Source organism: Cydia splendana, chromosome Z (assembly GCF_910591565.1).
Source record: "Cydia splendana chromosome Z, ilCydSple1.2, whole genome shotgun sequence".
NCBI lineage: Eukaryota > Metazoa > Arthropoda > Insecta > Lepidoptera > Tortricidae > Cydia > Cydia splendana.
In genome coordinates, this window is record NC_085987.1 from 30,655,556 (window position 1) to 30,680,798 (window position 25,243).

At 37.1% G+C, this 25,243-nt stretch overlaps 1 protein-coding gene across 2 annotated transcripts in view; it reads right to left on the reverse strand.

Moving 5' to 3' along the window:
- The window catches only part of LOC134804783 (uncharacterized), a 46,194-nt gene that overhangs the window by 19,213 nt on the left and 1,738 nt on the right, over positions 1-25,243 (reverse strand). Inside the window, exons 1-5 of one of the 2 annotated variants that reach the window (XM_063778020.1) lie at positions 12,906-13,021; positions 5,727-6,355; positions 4,797-4,851; positions 3,002-3,096; positions 864-945 (exon numbers count right to left, since the gene is read on the reverse strand). In XM_063778020.1, the coding sequence (XP_063634090.1) occupies positions 864-945; positions 3,002-3,096; positions 4,797-4,851; positions 5,727-6,348 (854 nt within the window). In that variant the 5' untranslated portion in view covers positions 6,349-6,355; positions 12,906-13,021. Of the gene's footprint in view, positions 1-863; positions 946-3,001; positions 3,097-4,796; positions 4,852-5,726; positions 6,356-12,905; positions 13,022-25,243 lie in introns of those variants that run through there. The other variant, XM_063778019.1, reaches the window with a different exon arrangement.

Genomic DNA, 25,243 nt, shown 5'->3' on the forward strand with positions numbered 1-25,243 from the left:
GTGTTGAAAATAATGAATGAAAAGGAGTGTCCATACAATACGATCGCCACAGTAAGTATTTGATTATGGTAGTCAAGTTCAGTGGTCACCACATTACTAATTTATTATGGTTCACGACATACTCTATAGACTACGCCCTCACCAACAACACTATGCATTGAGTAGATATCAACGATTCGCGTTAAGGCTAATTTCCCGCTAGACCTAAGCTGCGTTATGTGTACATAATGAATACACTTGTTGTATATTTTTGTACATATAATACTGAAGTCGCTGCGCTCTTTTAACATGTACCCGCTTCAGCTTTACTTTCAATACTATCAATACTTTCATTACCATTGTATATGTCAATACTATTTAATTAACTCGATAAGTTAAACGGTTACGATTTCATTAACTCGATTTATAAATAAGTTTTTTTCGCACAGCTTTTTAAGAGATTAAGATATTTTGCTTGTGTAGTCAAAAGTATTAGTAAACACTTTATGGATACATTGTATGTCCGAAATAAAGAAATATATTATTATTTACATGTCTATGTGTTAAATAGATATTTTTGTCAAGCAACACATGCCTTTGACATCGAGTTGAGACCCCTTATATAAATATATATCTTACACATTTTAGTATCAGCTTAAGCACTAAAATATTATTTGAAAGCATTTCAAATTCGCTCATAACAAAATGGTATATTTGTTTATTTAAACGCGCTATGCATAAAAGAAAACAAGGAAATACTTTTCAATTAAATACATATTCACCAAATTGACTTAAAGCATACTCGTAATGTCAAGTGCGATATAAAAATAGTTACTAGTATAGTCATGCAATGATATCTTAGGTCAAATAGCGATATGGCAAACCTTAATTCTCGCTGGACACAGCATTCGCAGTGTTGCTCTGACACTTCAGGGCCATCGGGCTTCCGAATCTTGCTTGTTGCAGCTGAGAACAGAATCGATCAGCGCCAAGCAAAATTCAAAATTAGCCAAGTCTCATGAGTTATCATAACATTACAGTAATACCTAGTACAAACAACTGCATTTTTTTTAACCCAACTTACATCTAGATTTATACAGTATAATTACCATACCAAACGACATTCTAGAATTCCACTAAAAGGCCACTCAAGACAATTTATCATATAAAAATCATCAAGTGCATGGTTAATGATAAAATATTGTGATGGTGATGATACCTGTCACTGTCAACACCTGGGTCGAAGTTATTTTTGTAATATATAAACATTAGGGTGTTGCTTATTTCGTCGAAGTTATAATTTTCTATGTCTCACCCGCTTAATTTATTCTATTTGACTAAAAAACAAATGTGGATTTTTTTCAGAATTTTCAATTACGTTTTAGGGGTTGCTACCGAATTTTGAAAATTTGGACCTAAATTAATAATCTTGTATAGAGGATTTTTTTTTTTTTGGTTTGGTTTTCTCGTTTTTTTTTATGAGACAACGGGTCAGGGTGTATAATATTAATGTGCAGTTTAACATAAAATAATACCACTATTTTTTTTAAAGCTTATTATGCGTGTTTTAGGCGTTCTAAATATTGATTCAGCAGTGCGTACTCCTAAAACAGGAATAAAAATTATTTAAAAATATGTATTAACTATACCTAGTATTGAATTACATATAAATAGCTTCCATATACTTTGACTCACTGTCTCACTAAAAAAAAATCATCATGTATGAAGGATCCAAATTTTCTAAATTCGGTAGCGACCCCTAAAACGAAATTAAAAATTCTGAAATAAATCCACATTTGTTTTTTAGTGAAAGAGAACAATTTAAGGGGGTGAGACATAGAAAATTTCAATTTCGACGAAATAAGCAACACCCTAATAAACATTCGTGTTTTCGGTTGATCATTCAAACGCCAAGCATCAGGCGGTCTTGGATGCGGATCCGCACGCCGCTCCTGTGTGCGAGCGGGAAATCGCTATATAATTGTATAGCTCTGACTCGCTGACACACCCGAGTGATAACAGTGTCAAACGCATGTGCCTTATCCGCGATTAATATACGCATTAAATTTAGCTAAAGTTAGAGGTTCTATTATTTTTATTGATATTTTGTTTTAAGATCGGAGTTGATTCATAAGTTTATACGGTAATTGAATACTATACATGTAGTTGCATAAGGCGTTGATTTTCCGGTTACGTGAAAGGACTTCTTGGCGATCAAAGAATCAAAGTCGGTACTAGAAATACCTGTGGTCTAAAATGCAGTGATAAATATCAACTATACATTCGTATAAATATTAAACGGCTACGTCGAACTCTGTTTATAACAGGGTTTTCGTTATTATGTATTATATGAAACCACTGCATGGCGAGGTATGCCCAAGATAAATTGTAGGATTGTGGTATCATAGAACGAACTTTAAGCAATCATGTAAATTTAAGATTCTGAGTAGGTAGTCGAGGGTCCGAATTAGCAATATTACTAAAAGCTAACACCATAACACACTGACAAAAATAAAAAGTTACTTGTGGTTTTGCAGATATTTTTTGCGTTGCGGCACTTAATCTAGTAGCTGCCTTTAAAAACCCTGCGGCGTCTAAGCGCCACTCATTCTTTAAGGGCAAAAAGTCAAGATGCTAAGCACTTTTGTGTCTTTATAGTGGCTGCAGGGATCCGACCTTCAGGGAAGAAAAACTACAACGGAGATTTATTTAGTTAAGATATTTGATATTTTAATGATCTACATTGCAGAGCAGTTTACATTCTGCCTTTGAAACTATATTGATAGTCATATTTTCTTGCGAAATTATTCGCATAATATGGGCGATCTTTAAAGCCACTGATTAGCGTTCGCCATGTTGCGTATATATTATTTTTATTCATTATAATTGCACTTTTATATCGCTGAGCAAAACTATATCGATATAGTGATTTGATTAGAGAAATAACTGCATACTTTGTCAAAGGGGTTATTATTCATTTTGTGATGAACGATAAAATAAACTGGTAATTAGTGAGACTTACCGTTTCCGTTTGTGTCCACTTTTCTTTTTAAGGGGCCGTTGTTAGTGGGCTGCATGTGCGCCGGCAGCGGCGGGGGCGGCTTCGACGGGTCAAACCTGTTTGTAACAATAACAAATCAAATGAAGTAGTAGCAAGCTATACACTTATACAGGGGATATTTGCAACCTAGGGCATTTTCTCTTAGGCCTCGTGGTCCGACCGGCTTGTTCGATTAATAGGACCACGCTTTTTTTTCTGGTTCGATTGGTCGAACTCTAAAGTTCTCATAGTCCGATTATCTAATTAATGGGACACTATATTTCCTTGTAGTCTGATCGATCGAACGATGAGGTAGTTTTTTTCCTGTTGGTTCGGTTGATCGGACATCATTTTTTAACGAACCGTAAAGACTAGATATTAGGTTTTATTAGTTCGGCTAAAGATTCAGACACTTAAAGGTTATCTCATCTTAACTAATTATTAGAAACTGGCATTTGATAAACTTTTCTATAATTATTTTCTTTTCAACGAATTTCACGCGCATATAGTTTAACCCCCTTATTCATAAAAGTTTATGGGCCTGATTTAGTTAAATTATGTTTTATCCCTTTCTTACAAGTCAAAATGACATATAAAGAAAACGATTCATATCATACCAAAACCAGGGCAGTATCGCGTTTATGAATAAAAGCATACATATAAAAAAGGGTACTTCAGTTAGCACAAATTACTGCAGGTCTGCCTTACTCCTTAGAGTAATATACTATTTTATTCTCAAATAATGTCTCATTTATTTCTCAATCCTAACTTGCCTTATTCCGAAATGTGTTACTAACAGGGATGTAACGGATGTGATTTTATCGGAACCGAAAACGGAAACAGATGTTTTCAATTTAGTTTAACGGAACCGAAAACGGAAACGGAACCGAAAACGGAAACGGAATCGAAAACGGAACCGGAACCAGAATCGGAGCCTGACTTTTTAACGATGTAGTCGTTTTCCCCTTTCTAGAATAAACCTTCAGACAAAGTTTACACTTAGCCGTGTCCCCACTAACTTCATCAAAATAGTTCCAAATCAAACTTGATTTCGGCTTCATTGTGCGTTTTTTTACACACTATCATTCACTACACACACTACACACAGTCAGTAGTCAGTACACAACAGAACACATACGATTTTAATAACACGAATAAAACAAAGTATACAAACAAACAACAAATTAGCGTAGCACGTGGCAAGCGGGGCGATGAGCGAATGACTGGTATGAACCTATTTGTTTTTGATGTACGCCGCCGCCGCCACGCGAAGCATTGACATCCGTTATAACTTCCGTTTCAAACATAACGGAACCGGAACAGAAACGGATGTGTAATACCAAACGGAAGTTCCGCCTTAACGGAAACGGAACCGGAGCTCCGTAACATCCCTGGTTACTAAGGTTAGGTCTACATAGGAATATACTATTTCCACTGAATCTTGATTTGATTTATCTTGAACACTATTTCTTTGCTTGTGCGATGCTAATTAATTACTTTTAAATTTTTTCATTGTAATTAAATAATAAAAACAAATAATAATTTTAGACACGGCGTGTATAGTACGTCGGTTCCTAACTCTGCAACCCTGACTTACAGGCAGCTTGGGCCTTACGCTGCTGCCGGCGGCACACTATTAGGTTAGGTTTTTTATAATGTGTTTATATATTATTTGTAATGTTTTGTAAGTGTAAAACCCTACAGAATAAGGACTAAAACACCTTGCACTTGAATTAAATACTATTAAAATAACTTTCTAGAAGATATAAATACTTACTTTTCCGGTACCACAACCGCGGGCTGATTGATTGAGAATAATGTTTGTGGCATTGCTGAAAATAAAAATAAAACAGTATTCTTAAAAGGCCCAATTTTACAATACAAAATATCCAAAATTATCACAAATTGTTCAGCTGAGAAACTTTATTATTTTCACGGAAACGCACGAATGTGTCTTGCTATTTCAGTATCAGTCAGTTTCCGAGAAAAGAAAACTGAAAAAATACTTTTCAGTTGTCTTTTCACAATTTGATGTATCTAGACATGCTGAAGCCAAGTTCAAAAGAAGAAACTGGCGTCGCAGCGGCCGTGTGTTATATTAAACGAACTATTGGAAGTCAACCCCATTTTGGGTCAACCCCAAATTTCATGAATATAGCTCAATCGGTTATGAAGATACAAACATTTAAAATGGATTTTTCTCACTGACTGACCTAACGTCAAAAACCTAACCCACTCCCAGATGACCTGGCAAGTTGAAATTTAGCGTCCAGCTGGGTGATTGTGTGGTTACGAACCTAAGATAAAGAAAAAATATTTCTTTTATGATTTGTAATATATTCCAAAAAACTAATCCTATCATATTTGTAATACCAAAAATGAAATTTTGTTTAGAAATCAATTATGATGATTACTAATAATTTCTGTACAAAAAATAATGATATCCCATCAAAAACATTAATGTGAAATGACAGACTTCGCCGGCAAAAGAATCGAGATCTACGCGTCGCCAAGTTCTAGTTAACTTGGAATGTACAAACTAAATCTTAGAACATGCAACATAGAAAAATACAATATAGCCTGTACGTAAATATTCTTCCTTTCAATATTTTCCTGTCAATGTCTAGAGAGGAAAATGACTACTTATGTACCTAATGTAAGTAGGAGCGGATGTCTACTGTCTTAAGCGACGAACTAGGAAACTCACCAGAGTAAGCTGTGGCTACCGGGCGATGTTGAGAAACACCAGGCGCGGGAGCGGACGGCGGAGGGAGCTGTTGGGCTGATGGGCCTGCGGCGTGCCGGGGCGGCGATGACGAGGGCGGCGGCGGCGGCGGCGCGGTCGTCACCGGCTGCAGCACGGCTTGCGGAGGTGGCAGCGGCGGCCAGGGAGCGGGCGGCGGTTGCGACATGTACGATTCGCTGATAAACATAGCTATTTGTGGAATTGTCTCGGCATTAGCTGCGTTCGATTGCATGTTGGAAGCGGCAGCGGCCGAGGCGGCGTGTTTCTCAGCTAGCACGCGAGGGATTTGCCCTGTAGCAAGAAACGTATTATGCTCTTCTTTGCTGGCGTGAATAAATTTACAATTTTTACGTGTGCAGTCGTTTCGGTTTTGATAGTCGTGGCAAAACTGCAAGATCTCTTTCATTCTATTTGTATCGAACTCATGGCGATATTTGCACCGTCCATATTTGGTGCAATTGCCCCTGATGTATTCACGGCAGATTTGTTCGGTGTTTTGAGTATCTCCAGATCCAGAATCAGAAGAGGACGGAGATTTGAATAGTCCCAACGCTGATGTTGGTGGATGTTGCCGAGGTAGCATGAGGCAACTAAAAAATAACAATTAGTCTTTTTAATTATTAAGCTTGAAAAAGTATAATTTGTGAGAATAGAGAAATATTTCAAATTTGATACAACATTAACATTAGATACATGAAATGATTTAGAGTTTAGTAGTGGTCGTTGGTTTCAGTGCTAGCATAGGGTAAAAACGAGACCCTATTACAAAGACTCCGCTGTCCGTCTGTCTGTCACCAGGCTGTAACTCATGAACCGTGATAGGTGACAGATGATGTATTTCTGTTGCCGCTATAACAACAAAAAATACTAAAAACAAATTAAATTAAATATTTTATCTACCCAAATATCATAAACCCTCCATGATGCGTTCAAGAACCGCACATTATGACCACCATAAAAATAGACTGTTTTGATAGAACAAATTTGTTATCTGTAAAAATGATATTATTGCTAAATAATAACATCGATTTGTATAATATTATTTCATTCAAATTTAGACAACTTTGAAAAACAAAGAAATTTGGTTTGACCCCTATTCTAATATCAGTCGAGATGACGTTTTATTCGAAATGAAATGTCAGTTGCATACAATTTTGACAAATCTCGCATTAGTTGGTATCGAACGATATGGCAATCGAGCCGAATTCTAGTTTGTCTCTGACGTGACGTGCGTGAAAAAAGTTTTCATTTGCCGCCATTTGACGTATAGTTTATCTTTTAATTAGTTTGTAAGTAAAAAATAATTGGTTATGTTGTTTTTAAAGTAACTATAGCAAGAGTTTCGTGTAAAATGTGCGATAAAGATATTTCGGAGACGCCACCTCGTATCTGCGAGTTCCGCCTGAGAGCAGTGCCCCAATGTCGGCTGTAATATGAGGTTAGTGAATATATCATAGAAAGTTTATAATTATGTGTGTAGATAAAGCAGTGTATGTAACTGTACATAATTAGGCATTAAAACACTCGTGTGATTCAATAATGAAACACACTGCGTTCGTTTCATAAACCCACACTCGAGTTTTAATGCCTTTCATTATGTAGCAGTCACATAAACTACTATAAGTACAACAAACGTGATTTTTTTGCCGTTTTAGTTTTTGTTCGCGAGTCCGACTCGCACTTGGCCGGTTTTTATTATATTTTTTAAGCATTATAAAATGAGTAAACAATCTCGATGTGTCCTTTTATTGTAAAACCCTTTTCAACCGACGAAAAAAACGGAGGAGGTTCTCAAGTCGACGCGTATATATATATTTTTTTTTTATGTATGACCACGCATAACTTTTTACAGAGATGTTCGATTTTGATAATTATTTTTTTATTGGAAAGGGTATACCCCGAAGTTGGTCCCATATAAATTTGGAAAAAAAAATCCAACCTTAAGGGTAGGAAAATAGGGGATGATTGTTTTTTTCACTCACCGATTGTAACGTATGACCACGCATAACTTTTTACAGAGTAGTCGTAATAATAATAAAAATTTGGAAAAAAATCCTACCCTAAGGGTGGGAAAATAGGGGTAATTTATTTATATTACAGAACAAAATAATAGTTAAAGTAGGAGTAGGAACATAACAGTTAATAGCTAAAGCAAGGTAGATAGCTATTTTAAAAGTAATCAAAAATTAAGCATGTAATAATTTGTATAAATTATAGCCACAGAAAATTATAAAATAAAAACTTTTTAACAAAAAAAATAACCGCCGAAAAAAAACTAAAAGGAAATAATAAAACCGGCACTAACACGAAACGAATCGACCAACAAAAACAATAGCGCACTGAAAAGAAAAAAATAATAATTTTGTCTTCAATAACGCAAGTGAATACCTATGAACTATGTATATACATACTTCAGAAATCAATCACACAAATCTGCGTATTTATATATTTACAATCTGTTATTTTTGGAGTCGGTGCCAGCCTCAAACAAACTTGAGCACCTTAGTGAAGCACCTGCACCGACTCCTGAAGCGACTGCGTTATTGAAGACAAAATAATTATTTTTTTCTTTTCAGTGCGCTATTGTTTTTGTTGGTCGATTCGTTTCGTGTTAGTGCCGGTTTTTTTATTTCCTTTTAGTTTTTGTTCGGCGGTTATTTTTGAAAAGTAAGTCTCATCAGATGTGTAACAATTATATAGCAGTTACATTTAATTATATTTACATTATTTTGGTTTCTTTATAGGTACAGTAGCGACCAAAAGTATTTTGACAGTGATAATAACTTTGGTATTGTATGAAACATATTAGTTTTTTAAAATTAATTTTTGATAATTTAATCAATGGCTTAAAAGCTCCTTGAAACACGTAAAAAGCTTAGTTTCATCGAATGAAAATATACTTGGCAACAAAAAATGACAATTTACTGGTTCAAAAGTATTTTGACACGGTTCTTTTTTACAATTTTTTTGAGAACAGAGCCGCAGAATTTAAATATATTGGAAGTAATTACATCTGAATACTTCTCTTAATATGCCAAACATAAAGCATATTCGAACGATTTCAAGCAAGCTGCCGGCTGCGCTTTAGAAAGATAAGTAGCAAGCTGAGGTTTTGCGGACTTTTGGTGTATCACTGCATCTGATTTCTGTCTGGAATAAGCAGTTCAATGCTTGAAACTGCATCACGAATAAGCCTAGAAGCGGTTGTCCTCGAAAAACGACTTCTATAACTGATCGTGTAATAAAAAAGATTTCAGTAGAACACCCATGGAAGCGTACAGTAACAATTAAAAATTAACTAAAAAAAAAACTATAACGTAAAGGTTGTTGTTTTTACTATTAAACTACTCTTAATAGAGCATGGATTACATGGTCGACGCCCATTAAAAAAATATACATATTTCAGCAAAGAATAAGGTATCCCAATTAGCATTCGCGATTCGTGACTAGTGATGTGCCGTGGATGAATTTCCCGGTGTTCCCGGGAAAATTCCCCAAACAGGAGAATACTGAAACAGATTAAGTGTATTACAATTTTAATTAAAGCTAGCTATAACGACAAGTAACTGCGTTTAGTAAAATAAAGTAGCCAAAAACCGTAAAGTGCAAAGTGGCTTCCCAAAAAAAAACTTTGAAAGTGGATTTGCTTACAACATTCGACACTTTGGATGTTTAAAAAAAATATATGGCATCACTTTAAGCCCCCGATGTACCTGAATGCGAAGTCAGATCATTTCGAAATGTTCTCCATACAAATAGATACTTATAAAAAAAAATTTAATCTCCAAAAAATTATGGCTACAGATTTTTTTTTATTAGATATTTTGATAATGTAATGCAAAAACATTCACAAGAACCCGTCCTTAACAGTCGTATGTAGAAGAATTTCGTGGTAAAAAGCTTACGGAACTCCACTATTCTTATTAGTACTAACTACTTTACTACTAACTTATTTTGACCCTGATTAAACTGTGATGATTTGTATCGATTTTGTTGAATAATGGCGTATTATTGTAAAAAAAAAAATATTTTGGCCGAGAAATTATTCCCAGCAACTATGGGAAATTTCCCAGGAAGAATGGGAAATTTCCCGGGAGTATAGGGAATTTTCGTAGGCGGATGAGATACAGTTTTTAATGTTTTTAAAAAAAGTTTAAGATGCTAAGTGTTGACTGAATTTCTGATAATAAAATAGTATATCTATGCGCCATTTCAAAATTCCCCTACTTTCCCTTCATATGGGAAATTTCCCGGGAACGTTTCCGGGAAATTTCCCACCAAGTGAATTTTCCCGGGAACGGCACATCATTCGTGACAAATTGTGGACAAGTTCCGATTGGTCAAAAACTTTATGGAGTGACGAAAGCAAGTTTAATTTAATGTCGTCGGATGGTATCAAGTATGTGCGTCGTCCTAATAACAAAAGACACGTTGTGCGATACCAGGTACCCACCCAGTCTAGCCTGGTGGCATTGGTGGCCCTAACGTAATGGCTTGGCGATATTTTTCTAGCCATGGAGTCGGGCCTCTCGTACGAATTGATGGGATAATGGATCGATATGTATATGAAAATTTACTCTACACACAAATGATACCACATACAAAAGAAAATATGCCACTTCGCTGGGTTTTTCAACATGATAACGACCTCAAGCACAAATCCGGTCATGTAAAGGCTTCTTTAATGCAAAAAAATCTAGGATTTGAGTGGCCTAGTCAAGGTACTGATCTTAATGCTATAGAGCTTTTATAGGAAGCGTTGGATCGTCCAGTGTGAGGTGGAAAAGTAATTCAAACAATGGGGTTTTTTTCCAAGCTTCAGTCAGAATGGGCGAACATACTATATGATCATATACAGAAGTTAGGGGACTCTATGCCGTCTCGATTTACTGCTGTGAGGAAGGCCAGAGGATATGCCATTCAATATTAATGAAATGTTTTTTTTTAACCGTTTTGCCAGTTGAGCAAAAGCATTTGATTAAAGTGTCAAAATACTTTTGATCTACCTGTAGCGCAAATTATCAGTTTTAATTCTAAGTCTGTTATTTAGTTTTAGTAATCTAAGTGGAAACGTAACAAATGAAGGGTGAATAAGATATCGTAACGTAATGATTAAATATATACCCTATTCATAAACATATTGAGAGAAGTTCGTTTGTCAAAATACTTTTGATCGCTACTGTACTTTGTTAAGTATTATTTTTTATAGCGTTTTTCGATAAAAAAGACTCAAGGTTGTTTACCCTTTTTCTAATGCTAAAATAAAGGAGGAATAATATAATACCAAATTATTTTCTTGTTTTACAGGGGGGCAATCTACATCATAACGGCACCATCTAAGCTATGGCCCGCACGGCTAACCCGATTTAGGTGAAATCTTGCACCCATATAATTTATAACTTCTGACATAAGACGAAAAATTCGAGCTTCCATTAGGCTAGGTAATGATTGCTGTCAAAAGTTTACTTTGACTACCAGAATTAATGCGTACTGCGCCATCTACTTCAGCGATTTAATTAGTAGCACAAACTTTGTAATTGTTATTACTACACCTTATAAAACAATCCCCCGCCGCGTCTGTCTGTTTGTATGTTAGTGATAAATACAAAAACCGCCCAAGTGCGAGATGGACTCGCGCACGAAGGGTTCCGTACCGTTACGCAAAAAACGAAAAAAAAAACACGTTTGTTGTATGGGAGACCCACTTAAATATCAATTTTATTTTGTTTTTAGTATTTGGTGTTATAGCGGCAACATAAATACATCATCTGTGAAAATTTCAACTGTCTAGCTATCACGGTTCATGAGATACAGCCTGGTGACAGACAGACGGACAGCGGAGTCTTAGTTATAGGGTCCCGTTTTTACCCTTTGAGTACGAAACCCTAAAAACTACTGAACGGATTTTCATGCGGTTTTCACCTATCAATAGAGTGATTCTTAAGGAAGGTTAAGGTGTATAATTTGTTAACCCGTGCTAAGCCGGGGCGGGTCGCTAGTATTAAATAAAGTTATGATTGTTGGTGGCTATCAAGTTAAAATAAAAGCATATATGTACTGTGGCAATCTGTACCATATTATATTAGCAGTGATTGGGGTTTCAGATGCCACACCACGGTAAAGTTAAAATAGTAATATGGATAAGCCTTTAAGTCCGCGATACCTTTAAACCTTTCGAATAACTCTTTTTTAGTGTACTATAACATATTTATAAAATATACGAAATCAAATAAGCAGTTATTGAAGTCATTCACCCCGAGTAGCAACTAAATCCCCGATCACTGCATATTAGCAGGAGTTACATGATTTCTCAATTCTTGAAACATCCATTTTTCACCACATACAAAAGAAAATATGCCACTTCGCTGGGTTTTTCAACATGATAACGACCTCAAGCACAAATCCGGTCATGTAAAGGCTTCTTTAATGCCAACACGGAAAGGCTTACTTCAAAAACTGATAGCAAAGTTGCATTTTATTCACATGTGAGGCAAAGTAATCAAATGCAAATTTTGAGTTGTTTTCTTATGTTTGCTGGTAGAATTGACTTTTAAATGATGATTTTGGATGATAAATATTTAATAACATTCATTTGGATTTGATTTGGTTCGTTTTTGTTTGATATTTTACATTTAATATTTGCTTCGGGTTGATGTGGTGAAAAATTGTGTGTTTCACTTGGCGGGAAATTTTGTTTAACCCTGCTTTGAAACCCTCGCAACGCTCAAGATTCCATTTTTCGAACCACTCGCTACGCTCGTGGTTCAGTTTTGGAATCTTTCGCTTGCTCGGGTATCAATATTAGCACGAGCCGCTAAACAACAACTTTGCCCCCATGTAAAACAAATAACTATTGTGTTGTGATATTATGTGTTAATGTGTATGACCATCTATCAGGTAAGATTGTCTAAGTGCTTTTTCGTCCCATCTAACTCTTGCGTTTCTAGACATCACATACTCCACTTACAAAAAAATAGGTGGAGCAGAAGGAACGAAGGTTTTCCTTTCGGACTATGTGTGTCTGAGTGTAGTACGTATACAAGTACGACAGTTGTTGACCTGTGATGGTCGTCCCAACCAAGTTTTATTTTCTGGTCTTCCCCACATTGGCCTTACTTGTTGAATAAGTAAACTGCTCACCTCTATTAAAAAGCAGTTTTAAAACTTATGAACCAAGTGAGCTGCCACAAATAGCCTGGTGCCTAAATGCTCCAAAAGCTCATAGTTTGCTACTGGTCACATGCCCCTCAATAAGTAGGTTTTTGAAGTGAAAACTTCTTTAGCGGCGCTGTGCACTTTTTTGTGATGGCGAAAAAATGTTAAACTCGCGACAGCGTAAGACGCTTCATAAGACGGACACGTGACCTGATCGAAAAACTGTTGCAATGTCATTGAGTTTTCACTTCTGCCGGCACTCCCGGAGTGCAACCCGTTGTTTTTTTTTTAAGTAGGTCAACTTCCCTAACTGCGACATCTGCGGAATTTTAGAAGATGTGTATCATACAGTACATTAGAAATCGTGGCTTTAGGTAGACTCATAATGTCACCCAATCGAAATCCATGATTGCCTAATGAATATTCTTGCTAACCCAACATTGGACATGGCACATATATAATTGTTAGGTTAGCTGAGGTTATTTTAAATTGAAACATGTGCAAAGCAGACGCTCACGTTTCTAAACCGATTCTCATGAAATTTTGTAAGCAGGTTTGATAAATGTATGGATTTTTTTGTTGATAAAGTTTGTGGAACATTTCAAAATGACGGATCTATCTATAGGGGTTCGCGGGGCCTACAATTTATATTGCCACTAGTAAAAAGATATCAATTAGTAGTTTGCCCCCAACGGAGACTGCAAAAGTTCCTGGGGAAAATTATTAAATATATTAATGCCACAAAACATGCTCAATCAATCGTTTATTACGTACCAGTTACGTTTGTAAGTGCTACAAGTCATTTAAAATTTTCTGTTTAGCACACTTTACATCAAGAAAGATTACAACTATAAAAATGTCGTTATTCATTTTGGAATAGGGAATATTAGGCAAAGCTCTGCGTAGGTGGCACCTTTGTGACACATACAGTAAACAAACCACATTGACACATGGCCTATCGCGAAACAAGAAAATCGAAATTTCGTTATCTAATCTCTCTATCACTCTTGCATATTCGAGCGATAAAGAGGCAGATAACTAAATTTCGATTTTCGCGTTTACCGGTAGGCTCTTGTTAACAAACCGCCTTGATGCATCAATGTCATATTTTATTGTCTGTGAAAAATTGTCAAAAAACAGTTTAAGGCACAGTATGTATAAGTTAGTCTATGAATTTACTGAGTCGGTAGTGCTGCACTCTGGCGGCAGAACATTGCAGTAATATCCCCTATTAGATTACATTATATGTACTATGTAATTACATTATTAGGGAGTTATTATGCATTATTAAATTTAATATTGTGTCATAGGCATTTGGAATATAATGTTAATCTATTCGATTTATAAAGTCATCTACCGAGTAAAAAGCTTTTTCTATTAAATTGTCTATTGACATGACATTGACATCTTCAGGTTGTAAGTGACATGACAACACAAGCCTTTCTGGCAGCATTTAAAAGATTCGTTTCAAGACGAGGTCATGTGGCAGAAATGTGGAGTGATCACCGAACTTCATTCATTGGCGCTGAGAAAGAGTTATTAGAGATGTGGAGTCAAGGAAAATCTAGCGTACCAGATGAATTTATTTCAATGCTAGATAGAGAAGGGACGAAATGCAAATATATCCCTCCAGGCGCTCCCAATTTTGGCGGATTATGGGAGGCAGGTGTCAAGTCGACCAAATACCACCTGAAACGTATAGTTGGAGATACTACACTTACATTTGAACAATTAAGCACAGTCCTGGCAGAAATTGAGGCTTGTCTAAATTCTAGACCTATTTCACCCATCAGCGATCACCCGGACGATTTGAACCCCTTAACACCTGGCCATTTTCTCATCGGAGAACCCACTAATGTTATACCATCTGAAGACCTAGGAGATGTAAAGATGAATAGACTCGATCAATGGCAATTGACAGCCAGAATGGAACAAGATTTTTGGCGAACATGGCAATCTGAATATTTAAGTAGAATGCAACAAAGACCTAAATGGAGACAGCCTACTCGGGAATTCCAAGAAGGAGATTTAGTTCTAATAAAGGACCAGAGGCTACCTCCTGGTCGTTGGCCTATGGGACGAATTATAAAGAAGTAAGTACCCGAGAAAAGACCAACTTACCAGAATGTATGACCTGCGAACCTCGTCAGTGTTACAACGTTCAATTTCAAAATTATATCCTTTATTATGTGATGTAGAAAAATAGTTTGCATCCGTAACAAGCTATTTTTATGTTTGATTATGTGCAAGATTGAACTTTAATTTATTTTATTATTTTCTAATGACGTCACGTCATTAAAGGCGGGAGTATGTTAAGTTTGATGTCCTAATTTCCTAAAAGATGGCGCTGTTACAAACGCAAACTAGGTAACCGCAGTTCATCGTAGAATATACATATTCTTTCCAGTCGTATCCTCATTGCTGAGGGTCGTGATTACCAACGCTTAATACCACTTTCTTCCAGGCACTCCTATCCTGCGCCATTTGCAGGCAGGTCTGGGCCTTGGGTCCTGCATATGCCTTTACTGTGTCTATCCACCGGGTAGGCGCTCTTCCTCTACTTCTCTTCCCTTCTACGTGACCGACCATTATCAATACCTCTAGACTATCTTCGCGTCTAGCCACGTGTCCGAAGAATCGAAGTATGCGCTGTGTGCAAATAGTGGAGAGTCGTGTTCGAATTTTCAGCTGGCTAAGGATTGATTCGTTTGTGCGGCGGTCCGTCCACTTGATCCCCAGCATTTTCCGCCAACACCACATTTCGAACGCATCAATCCTTTCCTTTGTTCTTGCCTTCAGGGTCCACGTTTCTGACGCATATAGAAAGATGGAGAAGATTAGGGTCCGCATTAAATTCACTTTTGTTTTCACGCGTATTCCGCGGTTCTTCCATATCTTCTCCAATCTTTTTACCGCGGCTTTTGCCATCTGACCTCTGCGCACCACCTCTTTGTCGCAGTCGCCATTGGATCGTATTAGAAAGCCCAGGTATATGAAATCGTCCACAGTATCCAGATCTTGGAGTTCGTACGTACGTGGCGCAGTGTTGTTCCTGTCTACGAACATCAGCTTGGTCTTGCCTCTATTGATTCTCAAGCCGTACTCCAAGCTGACTGTTTCCAGGGTCCTCAACATTTCCGCTAACTCCTCCTCGTTCGATCCCACCAGAGTCGTATCGTCGGCGAAGCGTAGATTACTTATGCGATTTCCTCCTATCTTTACACCGCCATTCCAGTTTTCCAGTACTCTACGCATAATGTGTTCTCCAACCAGATTAAAAAGTACAGGGGAGAGTATACAGCCCTGGCGGACTCCACGTTCTGGCTTAAAATTGCCTGAGACGGTGTTATCTAGCCTTACTTTCGACTTTCCATCTAGGTATAAGTTTTGAATCAGAAACCTTAGGTGCTCGGGTATGCCCATCTCATCCATGACTCGCAGCATATGACTCCAGTTAATACAGTCGAACGCTTTTGCGTAGTCTATAAAACATAGTGCTAACGGTATGTTGAATTCCCGACTTTTTTCTATTAACTGTCTCAGGTTAAATATTTGCTCACGCGTCCCTCTGTTTTTAACAAAACCGGCTTGTTCCCTGGAAATCACTTTGTCACTGTAGTAGGCTAGTCTCTCTTTAATAATATAGAGAAGAATTTTGCTCGCATGTGATATCATCGAGATAGTCCTATAGTTCTCGCATTTGCGTGTCGATCCTTTTTTATGCAGTGGTACTACGATCGACTCTATCCAGTCTTCTGGCCACTGGCCCGTACGCCAAACCTTGAGGCATATGGTATGGATCAGTTTAGTACCGGCGTTTCCTAATTGTTTTAGTATTTGTGCTGTCATTCCGTCACTGCCAGGTGCTCGCTCCTTTCTTACTTGGCAGTGTCGCGGCCCTTCAGGCCGCGACACTGATCCCACTCATACCACAAACTGTAACTGGCCCCAGGCGCGGCCAAACAGTGTAAGCAATGTTAAAAAAAAAAAAAAAAAAAAGAATAAATGATTGGTATTGGTAACTTAGCAACTTATTCAAACAAAGTGGTAAGTAATAAGTACTCCTTGAGCTTGGTTATAAATATGGTGTCAGACATTTCATCTAGTTTTAAGTCATTGGGCAATTGGTTAAAAATGTTGGGACCTTTAATTGCTCTGATTTTTCAGTCTGTGTCTATTTGGGGCACTATTATATCCATGGCGATAGTTAGAAGTGTTAGAACCACGCATTCTGAATTCCTCAAGATTCCTACGAAGAAGACATGGAATGGTTATTACTCTTAAGGCTTTGTCACACAGGCGCGTTTTCCGGGTGGCGCGTGAGCGTTTTACATATAGAACGCTTACGCCCCGCCCGGAAAACGCGCCTGTGGGACGGAACCTTTAATGTTCGAAAGAGGTTACGGGCAGGCGTATCCCAGAAGCTACTAAAAAGCATGTCATTACCAGGGATCGGAAATTCGGATGCTTTTATACCTAAACTTCGGCCTGAGTACCTACACCGCGTTGTTGTTGAGTAGTAAGAAGCCGGACTCAATTTAATTTTAATAAATTTACCGGGATTTCCCGGTATACCGGCAATTAGGATACATCTACACATACGTATTATTAGTATTTAAATAACATATTTCAGTTGTTTCTTTTTACAAATATGTGGTTTGTTTAACTAACAGTACCTACACTATTCTCTAACATCAAACTAGATTTGTTAAGTTACATATTATTCTTATGAAAAATAATGGTATTGTTGTTAAATCACTAAATTAAAACAAATATACATAGTCATACAAAATTGAACATGTAATCATAATCAACCTACAGCGACACACGTGGTAAATTTACATTTCCGTCATTGTCTAATGTTTAGCAATTAGAAAAGGACGGCAATACAACAATTGCTTGTAAGCGGCGTCTTTCACCGTAAGATAGGGTATTAGATAAGAATCCAGGTAGTTTTTAAGGGTTGGGTTACAGATAAGAAAGCAGGTAGGTTGAATGGTACATTCGTTGCTGTACTTTACATGCATTCCGGCTTATTTATTAAAAAAAAATGAAATGGTTTTTATTTGTTTGTTCGAGATATAGAATTCCTAATAATAATAAGTATGTACATACAAAGTGTAACACAAATAGTGGTGGATCGTTTTCTGATAAAAAAAGAATAAAGGAAACAGAAACTACATTTTAAAAAAATACACTGAAATGGGAAGACGTACCTGCCCCATACAAAAAAAAAATGTTATTACGTTTCTCCTAATATTCCATAATCAAAACACGATACCTATTACGCTCTTAAATGATTCATCACAATTTTTGTGTTACATCCTGTTTGTAGTTAAAACTGTTTACCAACGTGTAGGTAAATTAACAAAATCGCTGAAAATAGTCATAAATTAAATATTTTGACAGTTATCACTATTTCCTGATGTTTTATACGATCCCGGAATCCCGGAACTTAAATAATTAAAATAATATTTTTAAGAAGCCGACTCGCCTTGCTGAGCTTTTTCCGGGAATTTGCTGTTTAGGTATAAAAGCATCCGAATTTCCGATCCCTGGTCATTACAATGTACTCCAAGTTCCCCATCAATCAGTTTTAACAAATGGTGTTCGTTGCTAACGACATCGTTCTACTCGCAGAGACACCTGAAGATCTCGAACAAATGCTCAATGATCATGTTTACCAAGCCAGACATCGATGCAAGAGGGTCTAAAAATGAATAAAAAAAACAAAGTGGATGAGCACTGCTCGGAAGGCAAAATACTGGAGAGAGTAAGCGATTACGTATATTTGGGCCAGAAAATAACACTTGACGGTAACCCCTTGGATGCTGAAATTAGTAGGCGCATTCAATTGGGATGGGGCGCATTTGGCATGCTATTAGGCGATGCTTTGAAGTCCAAAAGCCCAGTCACTGAAAATCAGGGTCTACAACCAATGTGTCCTCCCAGTAGTCCCAGTAATGACCTACGCATGCGAGACATAGACGTTGACTGTCGGAAGGTTCCGCCAGCTAAAAGTGGCACAGAGAGCTATGGAGCGCGAGATGCTCGGGATCTCCCTGCGAGACAGTATTCGGAATGAGGACATTCGCCAACGCACGAAAGTTACCGTCATCGCCAAATAATTGCGCAACTGAAGTAGGAATGGGCCGGCCATATCTGTCGCAGGGGTGACGACCGGCGGGGCCAGCAAGTACTGTTCTGGCGGACTGACGGAAAACCATGAGCCAGATCGTCGGACAACATAAGAAATACGGCAGGGCTAACCTGGCATAGAACCGCCGCATGCAGAACAATATGGAAATCCATGAAAGAGCCATATGTTCAGTAGTGGACGCAAATATGCTGAGAAGAGAGAAGATTCATTGGTGTACATACTGTAGCAAGTAGATATATTTTTATAAACAATTCGTAAAAGGAATTAGCGTATCGCCGGTCAGTTTCCTAATTCGTCAATTTTGCTGATTCAACAGTTTACCTTCTGGTCATTTTCACTAGGTTGACAATTTCGCTAGTGGGTCATTTTCCTAAACCTTCAGTTTACTCTTTCGCCAGTTTTGCTAGGCTTCAGTTTCGTAAATTTGCTAGTTTCCTTATGTGCTAATTTAATTATTCGTCAGTTTGGTCAAATGGTCATTTCCCCTAGATAATCGGTTTCTATATTCGCCAGTTTCACTAGTTGCCAGGGTCTTATAGTCGTGTTTCGGTGTATCAAATATACAAGGTGATTTCAGGGTCGTGTGGCAATTAATTTCATTTTTTTTAAATAAAACTGCCTGCCTGCCTCAAATGTTTTTTTATTTGTTGTCCGACACCTTGGGATTATTGTGTCCCGCGTACCGTAGTGCATTGTATCACCAGATAATCTCAACACAAGCCTTATTGAGCTTACCGTGGGACTAGGTTGATTTGTGTAAAGATTGTCCTATAATATTTAATATTTATTTATTATTCCATCAGTTTTAGTGTAAAATAAGACATGACTATTTTTTTTTTTAAAAGAATACGGCAATGTGGTTTAAAAATATTTAACTTACATTTCGTGAGTTTTAGCTGAGTACAAAAATATGTCTTGTATCGCCTTAAGATCGCCTTAAAAACAGCTGGGTTCCTAGTTTACTACGGAACCCCAAAAAAGTAGCAAATCATAAACATGACGAGATGGGAAAACTGACACTAAACTATCAGATGAACAAGGAAAGTAACGGATTAGGAAAATGACGAAATAGCAAAACTGACAACTTAAGATAATTGAGGAATAAGGAAGTTTGCGACTCAAGAAACTGACTTAATAGGGGCTCTGACAATTTAGTGAAACTGGCAAAAAAGGAAATTGGCGAATTAAGAAAGTCTAATCATTAAACTGTTGAATCAGCAAAATTGACGAATTAGGAAACTGACCGGCGATACGCTAATTCGTAAAAGAGTATAAAACTCCATTCACTTTTTCATTTGATAACATATTTGACTGTACTTTCCAGCAAAGTATGGGATTAAGACAATTTCGTGCGCTGTACAGCTCCATACATTTTGCGGTAAAAGTTAATGTTTGACAATTCATTGACCACAAAACATATGCCGCAGCACAGCGCCATCTGTTTTAGATGTCAAACTAAGGGGCACGCATTTTCTTATACTTCACCTCTCTATTACAATCAATTCTCTTTGGTTGTCATTAACAAAAGTTTTATGAGAGCAGACTAGACAGTTGCACCAAAACCTCCAGTAATCATAATTTCTAATGTTTACTTTTATTGCAGGGCAAATACCATGATTATTTGTTAAGTTAGAGAAGTGTCTCATGTGAAATATCCCACCATTAATTTTTATCACTGATTGTGGTAACTATAACTAGGCTTGTGTCGGTCATGAATAAAGAACTGTTAAGAATGAAATCCCATAAAGGACCGAAAGGAACTAAATCTTTTTGCACGCTCTTCGGTCTTTAGGTCCTTTCGCTTGACACAAGTGAAACAGAAAATAGACTGAACGAAATGGTTTACAATGGCCCCCGGACGAGTGCGAACGAGATAAAAGAGTGACAAACAGTCCTAAACCTGAAAAGTATGAAGGAAAAAAAATAAATGTTTTTTTCTACTCGTCAACTGTAATTCTTGAATTAAGATTTCTTATACCAAACTGCAATTGGGTATTTTTAATGTATGGGCTCCCAACTCAACTATAATATTCATTTGGATACAGTTTAGTCAACTATAATGAAATTGACCAATCACAGCTCGCCGCGATCAAGAGGACGAAACAAAACCATAGCTCTTAAATAATTATTTATTTTAGGTTGTATAGTAAAAACAATTGCTTCATAAGTCAGAAACGCCCATGTGACGCCCTTAATATAGCAACATCCATAGACTACGAAAACCACTTAGCGTCGCTTGTTAGTCTCCATTAGGGCATGCAGTACCGGGATCGGTACCAAGAATTTCATTTCCCGGTTCTGGGCATGGCCGGAACCGGGATTCCCGGTTCTTCCCGGTTCTCAAGGCATCTTATGATTATTTTTAAGAAATTGTTTGTGTTAGTGTACAATCTTAATGAATGACTTATTTTCATATAAATAATTGCATAAGTATTTATTTAATAATAAAAAAACTTTAATTGGCGTTCCAACCTATTTTACGAAATTAACCAGCACACTTTGCCTCCGCTTCGACCGAGCCACACGGCCGTAGTGTAGTCGATGTACTCAGCACTATGACGGCACGGCATACAGAAGTTAGAAATTCGACCCGAGAACGGAATATTTTCATATAAAACCAAGAAGAAGAATATTCGAGCATACTATCCTACTTAAGATTTAAAAGTTGTTTAAAGATATAGCTTAAGTCACCCGGGTCAAAATGTATAGACAGACACTACACTCTAAAAAAAATTTGGTTGGCCCTATCAATATTTTGATGGTCGTAATCAAGCATCTTGATTCCATACGAGCCTAACAAGGACTTCGACATTTCAAATAAGGTAATTCTGATTGATTTTACTATTGCTATGTAACTGAGCCAACTAAGATCTTGTTCAATATATACATGAAAAAGAATTATGCTAACTAATTGACCCTAGTAAGATCAACTAAGCTTGATATTTATTGAATCAACCTACGTTACATAATTATGTCAACAAGTTAATAATAGATGCAAGGTATACAATTATTAGGATTAATCAATACCTACTTTATTAGTTCAATCACAGATACACTTATTGTTTTAAGTAATCAACTTTCTTTGATTTATATAAGATCATAATTGTTGTAATTAACTTAACGTCAACTAAGAAGAAACTGCTCTTAGTTGGTCTTCATTTTTTAGAGTGTAGTGATGTGCCGACTATTGATTTGGCCGACTAGCCGACTAATCGGCGCTCGAATGGCCGATTAGTCGGCTAGTCGGCCAGATCATTGGTTTCGTATCGTTCAGGTGAAAAACAATAGTTTTACTCCTTTGGTTGCGCTATTTCATCATATTAGCTTGGTGTTCTCTACAGCTTCAAGGACCTATCACAAGAATTCTCGTTCAATTCCTGTCTTTCTTTTATTTTGCGATCCTGAGCAGATCGTCAGTACAGCTTGTAGGAGGTATTTCCAAGGCTCTATTTCCCGTACGTAGTCGCCAGTTAAGAACCTATCCCCTGTGGTCAGCGTCTTTACGATCAACGTGCCCTGTCTAAGTCTCTAAATTTTGCAATAACATTAATAGTTCGCCATAGCTCCACCATAAAAAAAAACAAATCCATACTATCCATACTAATATTATGAAGGCGAAAGTGTGTCTGTCTGTCTGTTACCTAGAGTCACGCTTAAGCCGCTAAACCGATTTAGTTGAAATTTAGTATAGAGATAGTTTTTATGTCGGAAATCATCCCTGAAGAGTGCAAAGGGGGGTGGAATTGAAAGAGTTAATGAAACGCCTAATAATTGAAGTAAGCAATGCGCGAATTGAATGATTGCTGTTAGCATCATCCAGGCGCTATACCTACGAGTACTTTGGCTTTTGTCACTAATTCCACGCAGACAAAGTCACGGGCTAAAGCTAGTACTGAATAATAATAAAATTATTTAATTATTAGAGATCGACCTGTAGAGGAAAACACCATCCCACCAACATACGATAACGATCAAACGGTCAATTATATGAACAAAAGTTTTCGTATGCACCCTGAATAGGTAAGTATATATTTTAGTAAAATAGACATAAAACATATGGTAAATATTCACTGTTGATTTCTTTTTTCTGTTTTTCTTGCACTAATAAAGTGCCGACTAATCGGCCATTTTTGCCGACTAGTCGCCGACTAATCGCCGACTACAAATGTGGCCGGATAGTCGGCTTTCCCGACTAGTCGGCGACTAGTCGGTACATCCCTAACAGACATCTATCTAAATAGGTGTAAATGTAGCTCTATGGCTCCATCGGGACATAACACAAACCATAGATTGCTAATAAACAGTCCTTTATGTAACCGGCATAAAAGTACTGAGCGATGTTTCAGATAAAAAGATACTTGAAATAGAAAAATTGGGTACACATTTACAACTTACCATTATTCGTAATATCAATTACTATTTTACTTGGTAAATTTGTCGGGTTATATGGGTCCTCCGTTTTGTAGTACCATTGTTAAATGTTATTTAATGCCCCGAGGTAGAGTACTAAAACATTACTACTATTGAAATGGGAATAAATATTCTTATGATGAGAACCGGGAAGTACCGGTACCGGGTCTTCAGTACCGGTTCTTTTGACACTATAAAATTCCGGGGAATTTGAGAACCGGGAATTCCCGGGAGCATGCCCTAGTCTCCATAGCCTACGGTGGCCGAAATCGAGAAAACAACTGTCTAAAAATTGAATTTAGCGCGGAGCAAGTACCAGGGCCTCATGAGTTACGAGAAGGTGTCGTTGACCAACCCGCCGGGGCGCGTACCAGTATGAAGGTATCGCGGCTGCTCGCGTATCTTAGCTTTTGGTTTGGTTTATTTGTATGATTCTACTAGTTTAAAGTATTATTTTTGTTGACGCTTAGAAAAAGTATTGTATACAATAGTGATATAATCAAGCTTTTCAATCTCGTACCTTACTTAGACAACTCAGCAAGCTTCGTTGTCTAAACACGGTACTCGACTGAAAAACTCTCTATTATATCACGATTGTATAAAATACTATTATTGTGTCAAGCTGTTTAATGTTTAACTGTCATATAATAGAGTCTGTTCGGAAAGAGAAGTCTTGGAATGTATTGGGACCTACAACTTGAATTTTAATTCAGTTGCCAAAGATTTAAAAAAACTACTGTGTAATTGATAACGACCGAACTGAACTAAAGGAACTAAAAGACTGAACTAGGTTGTTTGACCAATTGACCGAGAGTGAAGCGCTCTCTGTTGTGACCGAGCAGGCACAAGCCTAGTGGTAACATGAACAACAAGCCTATGATGAACCCACTTAAACCCTTACCGTGCTAAGTTATATAGGTATATTTCCCACATACCTATGGCACTTCATACATGTATTCTATTTTTGATCAGTAAGAGTGACATTCATTTGTCATTTTTGAACTGTCAGCCTGGTAAAGGGTTAAATTTCTGTAATCATTATTATATGCCATGGCTCTCACATTCTCATGTTACATACAACAATCTATCTATCTAATATCTTCAAACGAGTAATTCTTGTTTATTTATATACAGGATGATTCATGAGACGTGAGCAGGAATAATCCTGCACACTCAGTAACTGATAATTGGTCGATCACCATCATATTTAGGTTAAACAATAGGGTGTTTCATTTTTCCAAATTGTTTATTTTTCTTTGACTTCGCTTTTTTTCTTGGTTCTACACCTATACAGAGCCCATATACCAAAAATCAGGGAAATCGGACAATATTTAGAGGTTGCGCTCTGTGGCAACTTTTGTCTATAGAAGTTAATATAGGTGCAGTAGAGGGTAGAAACAAAACTTATGTAACTTTTTGTAGTAGGTGGTGTAAAAGTGATTTGAATAAGTAGTTTTTATATTGAAGCAAGTTTTTAATTTAAAAATGAGTAATAGATGTGGTTACTTGACAAGGCTGCTTGTGATAATTTTTTGGGCGCTCGACTTCCTTCTAAGGAACAAGTTTTGTTGGATTTTTGTACCATCACATAGAAAATAAAGATACACTTTCAGAAGCTGCTAATTGTACAAGTATTAAACTGCAAGAAGTGTGGAAGAGGGCCAATTTACCTGTTAAGACGGAGGTAAATATTCGAGCCGGCATACAAAAACTGTATAAGGAGTACCAAAATTTGGCAAAAAATAAATGCAAA